Below are 17,916 nucleotides of genomic sequence, written 5' to 3' on the forward strand. Positions count from 1 at the left end.
TATGAAAATAATGTTTTAATGCATAGTTGCATCCTTCACCAACATATGATGAAGTTGTTGTCTCCCTTTCTCTAGCAAATAACAATTTTATAGTGTTTAGTCCACCAATTTAGGGACTGTTATGAAGTTTTAGTAAATTAATTTACAAAAAAATAAAACGATGTTCATGTAACATGAATGAGAGTTTGATTTACATTAATACAAATGTAGAATGTGTTTAGAAATTTTAAAACAACACTAAAGATCATAGGCTTCAGTATATAGAACATTTACCAAAAATTTACCCATAGATTTTGAGAAAAATTCAAAAATATGAAAATACTGTTTTAATGCATAGTTGCATCCTTCACCAACATATGATGAAGTTCAAAGAGGTTTAGAACTTTTGTTGTGTCTGTTTCTCCTACAAATAACGATTTTATAGTTGTTAGTCCACCAATTTAGTGACTGTTATGAAGTTTTAGTAAATTAATTGACAAAAAATTAAAACGACATGTACCATGAATGAGAGTTTGATATACATTAGTACAAATGTAGAATGTGTTTATAAATTTTAAAACAACACTAAAGATCATAGGCTTCAGTATATAGAGCTTTTACCGAAAACTCAATATTTTCGTAGGAGTTAACCCGTAGATTTTGAGAAAATTCAAAAATATGAAAATAATGTTTTAATGCATAGTTGCATCCTTCACCAACATATGATGAAGTTCAAAGAGGTTTGGAAATTTTGTTGTGTCCATTTCTCTAGCAAATAACGATTTTATAGTGGTTAGTCCACCTATTTAGGGACTGTTATGAAGTTTTAGTAAATTAATTGAAAAAAAAATAAAACGATGCCCATGTAACCTGAATGAGAGTTTGATATACATTTATACAAATGTATAATGTGATTAAAAATTTTAAAACAACACTAAATATCATAGGCTTCAGTATATAGAGCATTTACCGATAATTCAATATTTTCGTAGGGGTTATCCATAGATTTTGAGAAAAATTCAAAAATATGAAAATACTGTTTTAATGCAAAATTGCATCCTTCACCAACATATGATGAAGTTCAAAGAGGTTTGGAAATTTTGTTGTGTCCATTTCTCTAGCAAATAACGATTTTATAGTGGTTAGTCCACCTATTTAGGGACTGTTATGAAGTTTTAGTAAATTAATTGACAAAAAAATAAAACGATGAATGCATGAGAGTCTAATATTCATTAATACAAATGTATAATGTGTTTAGAAATTTTAAAACAACACTAAAGATTATAGGCTTCAGTATATAGAGCATTTACCGAAAATTCAATATTTTCGTAAGGGTTTAACCCATAGATATTGAGAAAAATTCAAAAATATAAAAATACTGTTTTAATGCATATTTCATCCTTCACCAACATACGATGAAGTTCAAATAGGTTTGAAACTTTTGTTGTGTCTCTTTCTCTAGCAAATACTGATTTTATAGTGAGTATTCCACCAATTTAGGGACTGTTATGAAGTTTTACTAAATTAATTGACAAAAAATTAAAACGGTGTCCATGTACAATGAATGAGAGTTTAGTATTCATTAATTAAAATGTAGGATGTGTTTAGAAATTTTAAAACAACACTAAAGATCATAGGCTTCAGTATATAGAGCATTTACGGAAAATTCAATATTTTCGTAGGGGTTAACCCATAGATTTTGAAAAAATTCAAAAATATTGTTTTAATGCTTAGTTGCATCCTTCACCAACATATGATGAAGTTCAATTAGGTTTGGAACTTTTGTTGTCTCCCTTTCTCTAGCAAAGAACGATTTTATAGTGGTTAGTCCACCAATTTAGGGACTGTTATGAAGTTTTACTAAATTAATTGACAAAAAATTAAAACGATGCTCATGTACTATGAAATAGAGTTTAATATACATTAATACAAATTTAGAATGTGTTTAGAAATTTTAAAACAACACTAAAGATCATAGGCTTCAGTATATAGAGCATTTACGGAAAATTCAATATTTTCGTAGGGGGGTTAACCCATAGATTTTGAGAAAAATTCAAAAATATTGTTTTAATGCATAGTTGCATCCTTCACCAATATATGATGAAGTTCGAAGAGGTTTGGAACGTTTGTTGTCTCCGTTTCTCTAGGAAATAACGATTTTATAGTGGTTAGTCCACCAATTTTGAGAGTATTATGAAGTTTTACTTAATTAATTGACAAAAAATTAAAACGATGCTCATGTACTATGAAATAGAGTTTAATATACATTAATACAAATGTAGAATGTGTTTAGAAATTTTAAAACAGCACTAAAGATCATAGGCTTCAGTATATAGAGCATTTACCGAATATTCAATATTTCGTAAGGGTTAACCCATAGATTTTGAGAAAAATTCAAAAATATGAAAATACTCTTTTAATGCATAGTTGCATCCTTCAAATAACAGCTTCCGCTCTCTATCAAGCCTTGCTCTCTAAATCCGATAATCATGCAACCTCTCTCATCTACTGCACGTCTTTCTTCTGGGTTCGTAATATGTCCTTATTTTGTGTTCATGGCCGGGCTAAAGCCCGATCGTATTAATTAAATAATTATTTTTTTTTCAAAAATAACCTACATATCATCACATTTACCTGTACAACAGGTCATTTTTTACTTGATAGAAAAGTAAGCCAAATTGAAGGTTTTTATGATACAAATGCTACTTTGAAGGTTTGAAATGCTGGTCAAAAAACTTCAAGGTCTAAAGTGTCAGTAGGTGCCACTTTCAAGGTTTTTTCTGCGATTTTTCCTTTTAATTTTTGTTATTTAACTTTATGTGTAAAATATTAAAATACAAAAGAAAATTTGAACTATTTATGAGATAAAATTTCAAATTTAAACTTTTAAAATTCATTTTGGAAAAAAAAAAACTCCAAATCTAAAATTGCTGTAGAGTGTTTTTTGGAGATGTTCTTGGACTAAACCAGACCTCAAAATATAGAACCAAAATATTTCCAATCTAGGTGGACCGGATTCAAATATTTATAGGTTTTGCGGGGTTTGAGGCAAACCAACCTAGTTGGCATCCCTACAAATAAATCCTTGAAATATCATCTTAGCAAGAAGCAATTATATATTTATACTCCAAGTAAACTCAGTTAACGAAGTTGAAATTTGTAAACTAAGAGAGAAGGATTTCGTATGAACTTGATATCTTATTCACGATGATTGTTACATGTATATACACGATACTTTACAAGAATATTCTCAACACAATATATCCTAAGGTCCTTATCACAATCGTGAGAGCTTATCTATAACCACTTCAACCTTATCACTTCATCACTTCGAGAACCTTTACCAAACCGAACCGGACATTACTTAACCATTCTCTACACTCCCCCTCAAGTTGGTACGTGCAAGTTTGTAACACCCAACTTGTTGAGAAGATAGTGAAACTGTGAACTCCCCAATGCCTTGGTCATTATATCTGCTAGTTTCTCAGTAGTTCTAACGTGTCTCGTAACAATGAGATGATCCTGCACCGCGTCTCGTACACTATGACAATCTGCTTCTATGTGTTTTGTTCTTTCGTAAAAGACTGGGTTTTGAGCAATGTGTAACGCCGATTTACTGTCACAAAACAACTCCATAGGCGGCTTATGTGCTACTCCCAAATCACCAAGCAGCCTCTTTAGCCATTTCAACTCTCGCAGAGCTGCAGCCATCGATCTGTACTCAGCTTCTGCCGAAGAATGCGAGATAGTGTCTTGTTTCTTAGTCTTCCATGAAACAGGTGAGCTCCCCAACAGTACTATATAGGACGACAACGATCATCGAGACGTTGGACATGAAGCCCAGTCGGCGTCGCAGAAACCTCGCACACGCAGATCACTTGTCGACTTCAGCATTATTTCCTGACCAGGGCTTCCTTTGAGATATCTCAGCACTCGCACCACAGCTTCCCAATGAACCGCTCTGGGCCTGTGCATTACCTGAGACAGCACGTGTACGGCGTAGCTGAGCTCCGGTCTGGTTATTGTGAGATAACAGTTTCCCTACATACCTTCGAAACCGAACCGGATCAGTATAGAACGGTCCTTCTGCTGAAAGAAGACGGTGGTTCTGTTCCATAGGAGTCGCCACCGGCTTACCTCCGAGAAGGCCTGCTTCACTCACTATATCAAGAACATATTTTTGTTGCGATAGGAACATGCCTTCAGCTCCTCTCGCGATCTCTATCCCCAAGAAGTACTTGAGCTTCCCGAGATCTTTCATCTTGAAGCACTTGCTCAGATGAGCTTTAAACCTCGCCACCATATCCTTATCGTTTCCCACAATCACCAAATCGTCCACATAGATGAGAACTTGCAAGATTTTACCACCTTTAATGTACGTGAACAGGGAGTAGTCTGAGTATGATTGCTTGAAACCCGCCTTTTTAAGTGCATTTGTAAGCTTGGCAAACCAACACCTGGGAGTCTGCTTCAATCCGTACAACGATTTCCTCAACCTACACACTTTGTTGGGGTCACTTGCGCTGAAACCCGGAGGCATCTTCATGTAGACCTCTTCTTCCAAGTCTCCGTATAGGAACGCGTTGTGCACGTCCATCTGATCAACCTCCCAGTTCGTGGCCACTGCTACCTCCAACAGCGTCCTCACCGTCATCAGCTTCACCACAGGCGCAAACGTTTCTTCGTAATCCTCTCCTTTTACTTGCTTGTTTCCACACAACCAATCTCGCTTTGGATCGCTCCTTCGTGCCGTCGGCGTTGTATTTCTACTTGTAAAGCCATCTGCACGCCAGCGCTTTCTTTCCTATAGGCAATTTGGTTACATCCCATGTTCCTTGCTCTTCCAGCGCCACCACTTCTGTTCCCATTGCGCCATTCCATATCGGATCAAGGACTGCTTCTTTAAAGCTCTGTGGCACCACATCTGCAGTGATAGCTGCGAGGAACGCTCGATGCTTCTATGAGAAAACAGCGTCAGTCACATATGCTGAGATAGGATACGACGAAGTTTACCTGGACACGTTTCGGAGGCGGACCAGATTCAGAACGAGTGTGATGTTTATCGGGGTGACATTCTGCGTTATATGTGACGATGTCTCGCAATCTGACTGACGGTCTCGGAACTCGCTTTCCTCTTCCAAGTTCCTCCACTGTCTCTGTGATTGGTGCTGTTTCCTCAACATGACTTGTTGCAGGTGCCCTCTCTGTGTCGTTTTCTACGGTCTCATTCTCTTCTCCACTCGCACTCGCTCCCTCTGTTCCTGCTTCGTTCACAGGAACGATCTCCATGGGTTCTACGGGGACACTAGAGACATCCACGATGCTCCCCCTCGACTCAATCAGCGGCTCCAATACTTCAGTACCAGGTACAAGTTGTACGTTCTGTGGGGCAGTATTCTGGTCGTTTGATTCAGTCAGATACGGGTACTCCGTTTCTTCAAATACAACATCACGAGACGTGAACAACTCCTCATTCTCCAAGTCGTATAGCTTCCAACCCCTCTTTCAGAACGGGTATCCTACGAACACACATCTTCGACCCCGTGCTCCAAATTTATCCTTGTGTCTCTGCATATTGTGAGCAAAGCACAGGCATCCGAATGTCTTGAGATCCTTGTACGAAGGAGGCTTCCCATATAGGTGTTCATAAGGTGTTTTTCCTCGTAACAGACTCGACGGCGTTCTATCGATAACATGGGCCGCAGCGAGAACACTCTCGCCCCAAAACTTGATGGGAAGACCTGACTGAAACATGAGGGATATCGAGACGTTGAGTATATGACGATGCTTCCTCTCTACTCGTCCATTTTGTTGTGGCGTAGCTACACAAGATGTTTGGCGAATGATGCCATTTTCAGCAAAATACTTGGCGAGACACATGAACTCCGTGCCTTTCTCGCTTCAAACTGTTTTGTCGTGTCTCCCGAACTGTCTGTGCGCTAATTTACAGAAGTTTGGTAACACTGTCTTTACTTCGGACTTTTCGAGTAGGAGATGAATCCAGACAGCTCTCGAGCAGTCGTCCACAATTGTAAGAAAGTACGCAGCCCCACACGTAGATTTCTCTCGGTAGGGACCCCACAAATCGACATGTATTAACTCGAAAGGAACAGATGCTTTATTATAACTCTCGGCAAACACCCCGCGAGTTTGTTTTGATTTGAAACAAATTTCACAACCTCCAAACTTGTCGGAGTTATTTTGAACACCAAAAACAAATGGTAAAAATCCTAAAACACCAAAGGAGGGATGTCCTAATCTGCGATGCCACAAAGCCTTGTCTTCTGCAGCCTTGACTCTGAGTCCTCGCGCCACTGTCACATCCCGATAAACATAGACACCACCTCGTTCTTCACCTGCTCCAATCAGGGTCTTCGTAAAACGGTCCTGCAATATACACAGAGTGTCAGTAAACACAGCAAGACATCATGTCTGTTTGAGCAACTTAGCAACCGACAACAATGTACAGTTCAAGTTCGGCACAAACAGAACATGTTCCAATATAATCTTATCGGAAAGTCTCAATACTCCAGACTGAGTAGCCTGCACTTGGCTCCCATCAGCGAAGTGTACTGGACATCCCACCAACTTACGCAGGTTTGTGAGCAATCGTACATCTCCCGTCATGTGGTGAGATGCACCAGTGTCAAGAATTACTTCCCCGGTTTGAACCTTACCATTCAACATCATCTTACGATTGTATGATAAAGTCCTCAAAAGTGTTGAAGCTTAGTATTTTTTTGGTCCTCAATTTTTCAAGGTGGCTCATCCAAGCAAAATTGCTGTTGGGGGACACTCGTATGGAGCGTTTATGACTGCAAATCTCCTTGCTCATACTCCTCATCTTTTCTCCTGCGGAATAGCTCGATCTGGCGCTTACAACAGAACACTCACTCCATTTGGTTTCCAGGTGCCAGCATAACCATTTTCTTTCTCTGTCTCATTCTCTGCCTTCAGATAGATATTGACTTATCTTTGGTTAACCTTTTAACTACATCTGAAACTTTTCAGAATGAGGACCGAACATTGTGGGAAGCTACTAACGTCTATGTCGAGATGAGCCCATTCATGTCTGCTGATAAAATCAAGAAGCCAATCTTGCTCATCCGTGGTGAAGAAGACAATAACCCAGGAACTCTAACAATGCAGGTTATAATTAACTTCAATAGAAATCCACCCCAATTTTTTTCTGCATTGGTTCTCTCTTAACTATATTCATTTCATATACTCTGGTCTCTGCATAAAAGTCGGACAGATTCTTCAACGCACTGAAAGGCCATGGCGCTCTTTGCCGCCTTGTTATTCTTCCTCACGAGAGCCATGGGTACTCAGCACGGGAAAGCATTATGCACGTTCTCTGGGAAACTGACCGCTGGCTTCAAAAATACTGTGTTCCAAACACATCAGATGCAGACTCAAGTCCAGACCAGTCCAAAGAAATATCAGATTCTGCAGACAGAGTAGCTACTGCCACAGGAGGTGGTAATCCCGAGTTTGAAGATCACTCCAAGCTTAGGAGATCACTTCTCTGGTAAAATAAAAATGTCTCACTGTTCACAAACAGAAGATAAAACCATAAGAGTTCTCACGTTTGATTAGCTTATTCAAGTTTGTTGAATTTTCTTGTTATGCTTTTTTCAGAGTCTCTGTGCCCGGTATGCTTTGGTTTCTAAAGGCAGATACAGCATTCTAATGCACTTGCGGAAACAGAGGAACACATCAGTGGCAAATGCAACCCACAACTTTTTTTATATTTGTTTCGTAAAACATTCTGATTCATATAACAAAGGCCTACGAAAGTGTGTTGAAACACACACTGTCGAGTGACTTGATGTTTCCATGAATAAAGTTTCAACAATATTTAACCTTCTTTAAATGTTTCAAAGAACACATAAAAAAAAAAAAGGTAAGAATGTCTGAGGAATCAACATGGCATTTGTCTCTGTTTATGATCAAAACCTCTATGGCATGAATTCCAATCGGTCAAGCATGAATTACAATTCCAAATTGTTCACAATCACATATTACGATATAGTTCATGCAATATATAGTTTGGAAGTGACTTCTCCATGCAAGATTTCATATATGCTGAACTTGTTGTGTATGAGTCTCTGAAATTAAGCAGCACATCCCGCATGTGGTCACGCATGCAAGGAACATCTGTAAGGTAATTTCTCCCCGACATTTGTAAGGCATAACTCTGCATTGAGACAACTGGGACGATACAAACTTACACTTGTGGCAAATGCTCCAACACAATCAAAAGCGGCTAACTTACGTAATACTTGTTAAATATCACATGTTAAATGTTGACGGTGATGGACGGTGAAAAGGTTGTTACGTGGAGACATAGTGATAGCAAAGTCAAAAAGGAAAGGCTTGGCCACTTTGTCAACAACAACTTCTCACCAAACTCTCGTAAGCTCTCCTATAAATACATGATGTCTCTCATTGTTCAGTAGCATCCCAAAATCAAAATCACATAGAGAAGTGAAGAAGAAGAAGAACGTGAGAGAGAGAAAAAAAAAATTCTTTTTTCTTACGGGTATTTGGGATCGGGTTGAGAGAAAATTATTTAGAGAGTTCGGGTATTTTCTCCTATTATAATGAGAAAATTATTAATCGATTTCTCCGTTATAATTGAGAGGTGGTAACTCCTATTATTTTTCTCGTAATAAATTCTTCTACCTTGTCCGTGGTTTTTACCCTTTGGGGTTTTCCACGTTAAATCTGGTGTTCTATTTATTACACTATTTCTCAAATTATTAGCTGCGATCCTGCTCTATCCGGTCCAGTTTTACAAAGGCAGATACAGCATTCTAATGCACTTGCGGAAACAGTGGAACACATCAGTGGCAAATGCAAAACAATACTTTTTTTTTATATTTGTTTCGTAAAACATTCTGATTCATATAACAAAGGCCTACGACTCTGTCGAGTGACTTAATGTTTCCATGAATAAAGTTTCAACAATATTTAACCTTCTTTTAATGTTCCAATCATACAAAAAAAAAGGGTGAGAATGTCTGAGGAATCAACATGGCATTTGTCTCTGTTTATGATCAAAACCTCTATGGCAAGAATTCCAATCGGTCAAGCATGAATTACAATTCCAAATTGTTTACAATCACATATTGTTTACAATCACATATTACGATATAGTTCATGCAACATATAGTTTGGAAGTGACTTCTCCATGCAAGATTTCATAGATGCTGAACTTGTTGTGTATGTGTCTCTGAAATTAAGCAGCATATCCCGCATGCAAGGTGCAAGGAACATCTGCAAGGTAATAACTGGGACGATACAAACTTACACTTGTGGCAAATGCTCCAACACAATCAAAAGCGGCTAACTTACGTAATACTAACCACTTCACTCTCTTGCTTTTTGGTCTTTAGGATTTTCGCTCAAAACAGGCAAATCTTTTTTTTAAAAAGGTTTTAAAGGTGGAGTAAGGCAAGAATTGATTTTAACAAGAAAAATAATCAAATCCACTTTGTAATTTGTTTTTTGGACGACTATTGATTTTGTTGTAAGAGTTAGTAAATTCAGTAACTCTCTATTCTCATATACTGATGCACATAAATTTGTTTAACTAGTCCGGCAAAACAAAAATGAATAAAAATATAATATAGCTAGATAATATATTATTACAATCCAAAATCATAACCATCCTCTTCTTCTTCCTCTTCCTCTTCCACTTGGTCTTCATAGAATTTCTCTTCTGCGTACATTTCGTATGGTTCTTCTTCATCCTCTTCTTCATCTTTTTCTTCTTCAATTTCAACTTCCTTCTTATTCTCTATAACTGTCTCGGTTCTTGATTTCTTGGGGGACTTCTCACCTGACTGAAACAAGAAAAAAATGGTATAAACCTGAAAGTGATGAGAATTAAGGAAACAAGAAGAGAAGATCATAATAAAACTTACGGAAGTATCGAAGAGCTCTTTCAAACGATCGGGGTTGAAGAGCTCTTTCAAACGATCGGGGTTGAAGTGCTTTATGAGTTTCTGTATTAAGAGTTCAAGACTCAAAATCAAAAACACAAGAAAATTCCAAACGTTTTTTTCTTCAAAAGCTATATATTTTGTTACCTTACTCTCAAGCACTCTGGTACAAGCTTCCAAAGCTGTGGCTGCGGGAGGCGCGTTCTTTGCTTCCTCTGCACGTTTTTGTCGCTTTTCCTAAAAGAATAGAGAACAAGAGTTTGATTGATAAACCATATTAGGGTCATTATTTACACTGGGCATAATTATTTTTTCGTAAATCTGATACTTTGCTAATATAAAGCATGCATGCATAAACATCATCACTAGTGCAAAGTTGGTCACCTTTCTAGATTTTGACACAGATGCTTTAGAAGCTTCAACAAGATTTCTTGCGTACTCTGGGCAATTAGCATTGCTCGCGTTGAAAGCGTCACTAGCCGTCTTCAGAGCTGCTTCCTTAGCCGCTTGCTCCTACAAAACAATTAAAATTTGGTAAGATTCTAACAATTTAAGAAGGAAATACAAGAGAAGATAGTCTATCACCTTAAGCCAGTCTGCGTTAAGAAATTCCCATGACTTCTGCACAGCTCGCTTTTCGTCCTCGTCAAGAAAACAGCCATCCACCTGTTGGGGCACAGTCCACAGAGGTTAAACATTCTACTTAGAATCTAATACAACACAAAGTAAGCAAAATTATTTTGCCCACCACAGGATCACCGTCGAGGTCAGAAAGATTGTCTGATTCATCCGAATCTTCAGCATTCCAATATGTTTCTCCTCTTACACTTTTCTCTGAGAGACAGACAGCACACACAAAATTCTCAAGAGCTCTCAAACAAAGAAAAAAAAACTTTAATCTATTTTCGATAGTTGTTTAAGCTTTTACCAATCCCTCCCTCGTTTTCTTCTCTAGCTGCTTTTTCCATTCTCTCTTTCTCTGCCCGCTGGAAAGCGGGAGGATCTGACCCACCAACAACTCCACCAGAAACTTTCATGAACTGCCATGGAAATAAATTTGGAAAAGGAAAGCATCTGATTGTCAACTCTCATGAGCCATTTTCTCAAGGGCTTTTGCCAGTTGCATAACCTTAAAGAAAATGGAAAGAGACAAGTCTGGAGACTTACCTTTTCGTGACAGTCCCTACATAATCCATAACCAAAACTTTCTGAATCCTTATGTTTACAGTTCACTACTTCTTTGTCAGAATTTGGTCTTGGCGTAAAAGGTTTTTCAAGCAATATACTTTCTTCGCTTTTATCGAGCTCCTCAACCTAGCCAAGCATGTGCAACAATTGAAAATACAATAAACAAGTAATGTGAGGCAAAAAAAAAAGGCGTAGTGACTATATCTAATTAGCGAATAACTCTACAACTGCAAATGAAATAACTCACAGTTAAACTTGCAGCCTCCGTATTAGCAAACTCATTTAATCTTTTGGTTATTGTTGCTCCACACATATGCACAATGTGTGCCTGAGAAACACACATCAAAATCGAAACATCATTGCTAGCTCTATTAATCTTATAACAAACAAATATCCGCTGAATCAGATATTCTTACAATATCTGTCGTGGAGCACATGATACCACGAGAAAGGGCAGCTATGTAAATTGCTGCTCCACATATTCCACTTGGTTTCCGGCCGGTCTGCAAGCCAATAGATGGTCAACAATTAACAAAATAACTCTTCAAACAAAGAACATGTAGTAAGGTAACAATAAATTAAAAAAGAGGAGTCGAGTCACACCTGCATCCAATCTCTCTTCATACTAGCTATAATGTTCTTAGTCGTTTCAATGACTTTTGTTATTGTTTGTTTGTCATGTGCACCTTTCAATAAGCCTGCAAGTGTGTGTATGATGAAACTAATGTTTGATACAACTGTTTGTATGTATTTGACTGATGTTCACACCAAACTAATAAAAAAAAAAGAATGGGAGGCAAAAGACGACATCATACTTACTCTTTGTGAATCGTTCAATGAAGATTGAAGGATCAACAAGCTCCTCAAGGTCCTCACGGTTCGGGTTATCCACCATAAAGAACAGTTCACAGAGTTGCAAGTACACAGAACCTAACTCGTAACTAGACAAAAAGTTTGAAATGAAAACCATTACCCGCATTAGTCAGTAGACAAAACAGGTCAAACGTAGGGGAATGAAAAGATTTCCTCAACTTACACGGAAACTCGAAGGTAGCTTGAAAAATCAATAAGAAGAACAGGAAGGTTCTTTTTCCTGCAGATGAGGAAAACTTTTTTGGTCAAAAATGGAAAAAATATAAATGAGGGAGAGAAATCTGTAATAAGAATCCAACCTGCAAGCCAAGTAGAGACAGGAAGAGAGTACTAGTTCAGATCTGCGCCCTTTGGTGAAGTTTTGGTCAGCTGCCATCTTGAGAAGATAAAAATAGCGTTATAGAATCATGTGACAAGAGACAGACAGAAGATATGTAAAAACACCGACAGAAACATACATCAAAGAGTCGGGAAGCCATATTAACCACATCATCTCTGTCCTCACCAATTTGCAAGGCATCTCTCAAATTCATAAGCTCATCTCTTGCTGCACAAAACAAAAAGGATCAAATTTGGCATAAAGGTAACAATGCACAAACCGAAAAAAAAAAAAAAAAAGACAATACCTATTCTACTTCTCCTTGCACGTGAGCTTGGAATCCCACTCTGAACACTACTCACTATGTTACCTGACGCTTGGCTCTGCAGCAGCCACATAAACAAAAAGATGTGTAATTAGAAACACAAAAGGCTCGAATAAAAAAAGATAAGTCTATTCTATTCCACACTTCTTCTAGGTCTAAAGAAACTGGGATGGTTTAGGGTTTAGGGTACCTACCTGTCCAGCTGCATTCTTAATGAAAGTAACTTCCTCAGAAAAATAAAAGTTTTCCAATATCCTCCCACATCGATTACATGCCCTACATCATAAAACATAAAACGAAGCTCACCAAATCATGAACTTGAAACTAGAAGAAACCTTCAAAATCGAAAACACTTACAAAGCACAGTCGTCGGGGCGAATTCCAACAACTTCCTTCGCACAATGTTTACACCACACCATGGCTGCGAGGCGAGATCTGATGAGAGCAAGTGGAAAGGGATTATTAGGTTTTAATTCGTATCCTCTCGTGTGACGGATTCGCAGACATTCCTGTTTTTTTATATCACGCTAGGGTCTAAGAGTCTCACGCTAGGTTATTAAAATGGGCCTAAAAAGTTATATAAAAATAATGTACATGCAAAATCTCAAATAAATTATTTTATAAATCATATAATTTTAAAAATTATTGGCTTAGACATTTTTGGTTTATAATTGGCTCACAACCTCACATACCTAGTCGGATAAAGAAAGCATATTCTGAGCTAGTCTTTATAGAGCGTTTTTTATGAAAAAATAGAACACATATAATTAGTATAAGTCAGTATCATGAATCGACGGACACAACAGTTAAGTCTTTTAGAACAAAAATCTCCATAAGTTTTATAAAAACTGTTGCAACAGACAATTGATTATTTCCCTTGTTTTCTATTCTCCTTTCACCTGTTATAACCAATAAGGAAGAGAAAAACACGGAGTTAGTAAGACTAAAATCAGGAAACATTCTTGTCTTGTTCTTCATCCTCTGCAGGATCTTCTTCATCTTCCTTCTTCTTAATTCTGGAAGGATCTAAGAGCTCTTTCAAAAGATGGTAGTTGACGAGTCCCTTGCTCTCAAGCATTCTGGTACAAGCTTCGAAAGCTGTGGATGCGGGAGGCGCGTTCTTTGATTCCTACAAAACAATTAAAATTTGGTAAGATTCTAACAATTTAAGAAGGAAATACAAGAGAAGATAGCCTATTGGGACACAGTGAAAATAGTATGAACACCACAGAGGTTAAACATACAGAACAAAAGTAAGCAAAATTATTATTGCTCACCACAGGATCACCATCGAGGTCAGAAAGATTGTCTGATTCATCTGAAGCTTCACTTTCCTCTGAGAGACAGACAGCAGCAGAAACTTCAATGAACTGCCGGAAGAAATTTTGAAAAAGAAAAGCATCTTAATGTCAACTCTCAGGAGCCACTTGTCAAGGGCTTTTGCCAGTTGCATAAGCTTAAAAAAAAATGGAAAGAGACAAGTCTGGAGACTTACCTTTTCGTGACAGTCCTTACATAATCCATAACCAAAACTTTTTGAATCCTTATGTTTACAGTTCACAACTTCTTTGTCAGAATTTGGTCTTGGCGTAAAAGTGTTTTTCAAGCAATATACTGTCGCTTTTTTTGAGCTCCTCAACCTATGCCAAGCATGTACAACAATTGAAAATACAATCAACATAAAAATCAATTGAAAGTACTATGAGGCAAAAAAAAACAACATCTAATTAGCGAATAACTCTTACAACTACGAAACGCTTTGTAACATATACTGCAAAATGAAATAACTCACAGTTAAACTCCGCAGCTTCGGTATTAGCAAACTCATTCAATATATAGGTTATTGTTTCTTCACCCATGTCTGCCTGAGAAACACACATCAAAATCGAAACATCATCATTGCTAGCTCTATTAATCTTATAACAAATATCATTCGCTAAATCAGATATTCTACAATATCATGAGAAAGGGCAGCTATGTAAATTGCTGCTCCACATATGATCCACTTAGTTTCCGGCCGGTCTGCAAGCCAGAAAAATAACTACTCTTAAGACAAAGAACATGTAGTAAGGTAACTATAAATTAAAAAGGAGGAGTCGATTCACACCTGCATCCAATCTCCCTTCATACTAGCTATAATATTCATAGCCGTTCCAATGACCTTTGTTGTTGTTCCATCGTCATGTCCACTTGTGTGATGAAATAAGAATTTGATACAAGTGTTTATATTTGACTGATATTCACAACAACTACTTGAACAAGTAGAATGGGAGCCAAAAGACATAATTACCGTTTGTGAATCGAGGAATGAAGGTTGAAGGATCAACAAGCTCCTCATAGTTATCCATAGAGAAGACTTCTTTACAGAGTTGCTAGTACACACAACCTAACACGTAACTATAGACAAATGAAACCAAAAAAGCAATAGTAGAGCAAATAGGTAATTATATAGGGGAATGAAAACAATTCCTCAACTTACACGGGAACTCCAAGGTAGCTTGAAAAGTCGATAAGAAGAAAAGGAAGGTTCTTTTTCCTAAAAGTTTTTTGGTCAAAAATGGAAAAAATCATAACTAACTCTCGGAACTAGAAACTAACCTTCAAAATCGAAAACACTTACGTCAGGGCGAATTCCAGAAACTTCCTTCGCACAATGTTTACACCACACCACCATCGCAGGCGAGAGTGAAAAGGGATTATTAGGTTTTAATCGTGTACCAAAAGTAACACAAAGCTTACACTCGTCACGCTTTTTATATCGAGCCAGGGTTTAAGTCTCGCGCTAGGTTGTTTAAATGGGCCCCAGGCCTGTACCATTACAATTAGCCCGTCTATTAAATGGCCCGTGTTTTTTTTTTTTTACTTGTATGAATAAGTTTCAACAATTATTTTGAGATAACAAGAATACAAACGAAAGCAAACGAGAATGTGTGTGTTTATGAATCTAACAAATCACATTCTCAGATTAGTTTATTTCTCACAAAATTCCAAAAGTAATATGGAGAGAGTTATCAAGAAACCGAGAAAAGCAGAATTCAGAAATCATCATCCGTTCGTGTTTTTATTACTCCTCAGCGGGTATAACACTGATCTCACCTCTCTCAAGCAAGTCATAGAAAGCTCTGGTCTTCCTCTGTTCGTTCCAATGATGCATCTTCCAAAGACCACCAGCAGCTAAACCAAGTGCCATACCAATAATCAACTCCTTCACAACGCTAGGCCCTTTCAATGTGGCATGTGCAACCCTGTGTCCTGCCATCTCTTGTTTTTCTTTTCTCAACCTAATCAAACTGACACAGCACAAACCCCCCCAAAAAAGACCAAACATGAATCAGTAGTCTCTACAATCTTCAACACACCAAAGCACAACGAATTCGTATTTAGGAAAATTGGATATTCGCTACAGTCAACTAAACTCAAAGATCAAACAGCCCTGCAATTTTCACTAAAAATGTAATGCAAAACCAATTCAGATAAGACAAAGGTTGAGTGTCTTCTTTATTACAAAACTTTTCTTTCAAACAAAACTAAACACTTTAGCTCAAGTTGTATTGGAGACCAAAGACTTTTGTATCAATACCAAATTTCCATCCTTTAATTAAACAAAAGTACTAGAGTCTAAATTCCAGCAGAAATAATAATGAAATCTGGAACCATTACATCGCCGTAATAAGAATAGGAATCGATAAGAATCATCTAAATAAAAAAAGCTCATCAGGACCTATTCTACAAGAAGAATCAGCATAAAACCACAAATGCTGGTAACAGACATAGAGATCAAGACAGATGGACTTACCAAGTCGGAGGGAGCGCGGAGGAAGACGACGACGGCAACAAAATGAATGAAAAGGCTTACGGAAACTTTCCAAAGTCTACTATAATAGATAGTCTCCCACCGTACTCATTGGGCTCACATCTTAACCCGGCCCATGTATTATCAACTAAGAGTTTTTTTAATAACAGAACATCTTACATGTGTATTCATTCAGACATATATTTTCTTTTGGCGGCCCCACTTGAGGCCATATTCTTCTAAACCCCAGCATTAGTGTCTAAGTAAAATTAGATGGGACAATAAAATTAAAAAGGCTTAAGATGTTTTTCTCTCTTTAGTAGTATAAATGGCCAAACAATGGCATCTAATATCACCAAATAAGCTTCAATGCAAATCCTAATAACATTCCTAGAAAGTCTTTTGCATTAAATTGGCAAAAAAAAGTACAACAGAGACTCAGGATTGTATAATTATTAGTATTGAATTCTAGATACACCTCTCTGGCCCAATATTCATTTAACGGGCCACCAAATAGCCGGCCCCACTTTACTAATGGTCCTAAAAGTCGAACCGAACGTGTTCGCTCGCTCACCAACTTTATGTTCCACACATTTACTTAAGGTCTCTCGGTCTTTGTCGTACCCAATCTCCAACGTTCTCTCTCGTTTATTTTTCAAAAAATGTCGCCGTCCTTTTGCTCCGGCCGTTTCTCCGTCGCTCTCTTCCTCGTTATCTCCGCCGTTCCCATCTCTTGTTGTAAAACTGGACCGGATAGAGCAGGGTCGCAGCTAATAATTTGAGAAATAGTGTAATAAATAGAACAGCGGATTTAACGTGGAAAACCCCAAAGGGTAAAAACCACGGACAAGGTAGAAGAATTTATTACGAGAAAAATAATAGGAGTTACAATCTCTCAATTATAACGGAGAAATCGATTAATAATTTTCTCGTTATAATAGGAGAAAATACCCAAACTCTCTAAATAATTTTCTCTCAACCCGATCCCAAATACCCGTAAGAAAAAATTTTTTTTTTTTTTTTTTCTCTCTCTCACGTTCTTCTTCTTCCTCACTTCTCTCTGTGATTTTGATTTTGGGATGAATTTCCTCTTCAGCTTAGCTCTCCTTTTATAGAAGAAGTTTGGACATGTGAAAGCCATAATTATTGACAAAATCACCTCCTTCACCGTCCAACTTCACCGTCCATCACCGTCCATTATGAAAAACGTGTTATTTGACTTACAATCTCCCACTTGAAGATTTGATTGAGGATCAATCGGATCTTCACACCATTCTTTCTACCTTGTCATTCCATGTTGCTTACGTCTCCTTCAGGCCACAAGAGGATCGACACCAAATAAACTTGTCAGTAGTGACTGCTTTCGTCATAAAATCTGCTACGTTTTCTTTTGTATGAATCTTCTGCATATCCACCGTGCCCTCTTCCACTTTCTCACGAACGAAGTGATACTGGACTCGTATGTGCTTGGTTTTTGAATGAAAGGCTG

General features: G+C 37.7%; 4 protein-coding genes and 1 long non-coding RNA gene across 5 annotated transcripts in view; 2 read left to right on the top strand and 3 right to left on the bottom strand.

The window, feature by feature from the left end:
- The first annotated feature begins 6,758 nt into the window (after positions 1–6,758).
- LOC106340614 (probable glutamyl endopeptidase, chloroplastic) lies at positions 6,759–7,813 on the top strand. The gene is made up of 4 exons (XM_013779463.1): positions 6,759–6,889; positions 6,991–7,128; positions 7,227–7,510; positions 7,621–7,813. Coding segments are annotated over exons 1-4 (522 nt in total). The 5' UTR covers positions 6,759–6,790; the 3' UTR covers positions 7,622–7,813.
- A 1,756-nt stretch (positions 7,814–9,569) lies between these two features.
- LOC106340277 (transcription factor IIIB 60 kDa subunit-like) lies at positions 9,570–13,128 on the bottom strand. Its single transcript, XM_013779154.1, has 18 exons — positions 12,992–13,128; positions 12,829–12,910; positions 12,617–12,692; positions 12,449–12,537; positions 12,290–12,366; positions 12,154–12,210; positions 11,937–12,058; positions 11,721–11,815; positions 11,534–11,620; positions 11,365–11,445; positions 11,097–11,243; positions 10,858–10,969; positions 10,678–10,763; positions 10,515–10,595; positions 10,314–10,442; positions 10,077–10,166; positions 9,912–9,992; positions 9,570–9,830 (listed from the first exon to the last, which is right to left on the bottom strand). The coding sequence occupies exons 1-18, from the start codon at positions 13,051–13,053 to the stop codon at positions 9,633–9,635; spliced, it is 1,752 nt and encodes a 583-aa protein (XP_013634608.1). The 5' UTR covers positions 13,054–13,128; the 3' UTR covers positions 9,570–9,632.
- A 1,455-nt stretch (positions 13,129–14,583) lies between these two features.
- LOC106340278 lies at positions 14,584–15,014 on the bottom strand. Its single transcript, XR_001269351.1, has 3 exons — positions 14,925–15,014; positions 14,742–14,823; positions 14,584–14,656 (listed from the first exon to the last, which is right to left on the bottom strand). It is a non-coding gene; the product is annotated as an uncharacterized LOC106340278 (long non-coding RNA).
- A 492-nt stretch (positions 15,015–15,506) lies between these two features.
- LOC106340086 (probable cytochrome c oxidase subunit 5C-1) lies at positions 15,507–16,482 on the bottom strand. Its single transcript, XM_013778949.1, has 2 exons — positions 16,431–16,482; positions 15,507–15,924 (listed from the first exon to the last, which is right to left on the bottom strand). Exon 2 carries the CDS (start codon positions 15,891–15,893, stop codon positions 15,699–15,701), a length of 195 nt encoding a protein of 64 aa, XP_013634403.1. The 5' UTR covers positions 15,894–15,924; positions 16,431–16,482; the 3' UTR covers positions 15,507–15,698.
- Positions 16,483–17,016: 534 nt separating this feature from the next.
- LOC106337609 overlaps positions 17,017–17,916 on the top strand; it is a 5,088-nt gene continuing 4,188 nt past the window's right edge. Inside the window, exon 1 of the mRNA XM_013776717.1 lies at positions 17,017–17,155. Within this exon, the coding sequence (XP_013632171.1) occupies positions 17,090–17,155 (66 nt within the window). The 5' untranslated portion in view covers positions 17,017–17,089. The remainder of the gene's footprint in view (positions 17,156–17,916) is intronic.

Source organism: Brassica oleracea, chromosome C4, assembly GCF_000695525.1.
Source record: "Brassica oleracea var. oleracea cultivar TO1000 chromosome C4, BOL, whole genome shotgun sequence".
Classification (NCBI taxonomy): domain Eukaryota; kingdom Viridiplantae; phylum Streptophyta; class Magnoliopsida; order Brassicales; family Brassicaceae; genus Brassica; species Brassica oleracea.

Bases quoted from the DNA above. Each gene is read 5' to 3' on its own strand.
- LOC106340614 (XM_013779463.1), top strand. From the start codon at position 6,791: ATGACTGCAAATCTCCTTGCTCATACTCCTCATCTTTTCTCCTGCGGA. The intron at 6,890-6,990 runs GTGCCAGCATAA...GAAACTTTTCAG, and splicing joins TCACTCCATTTGGTTTCCAG to AATGAGGACCGAACATTGTG. The intron at 7,129-7,226 runs GTTATAATTAAC...TCTGCATAAAAG, and splicing joins CAGGAACTCTAACAATGCAG to TCGGACAGATTCTTCAACGC.
- LOC106340086 (XM_013778949.1), bottom strand. From the start codon at position 15,893: ATGGCAGGACACAGGGTTGCACATGCCACATTGAAAGGGCCTAGCGTT.
- LOC106340277 (XM_013779154.1), bottom strand. From the start codon at position 13,053: ATGGTGTGGTGTAAACATTGTGCGAAGGAAGTTGTTGGAATTCGCCCC. The intron at 12,693-12,828 runs GTAGGTACCCTA...TGGCTGCTGCAG, and splicing joins TTAAGAATGCAGCTGGACAG to AGCCAAGCGTCAGGTAACAT. The intron at 11,244-11,364 runs GTGAGTTATTTC...ATGCTTGGCTAG, and splicing joins CGGAGGCTGCAAGTTTAACT to GTTGAGGAGCTCGATAAAAG.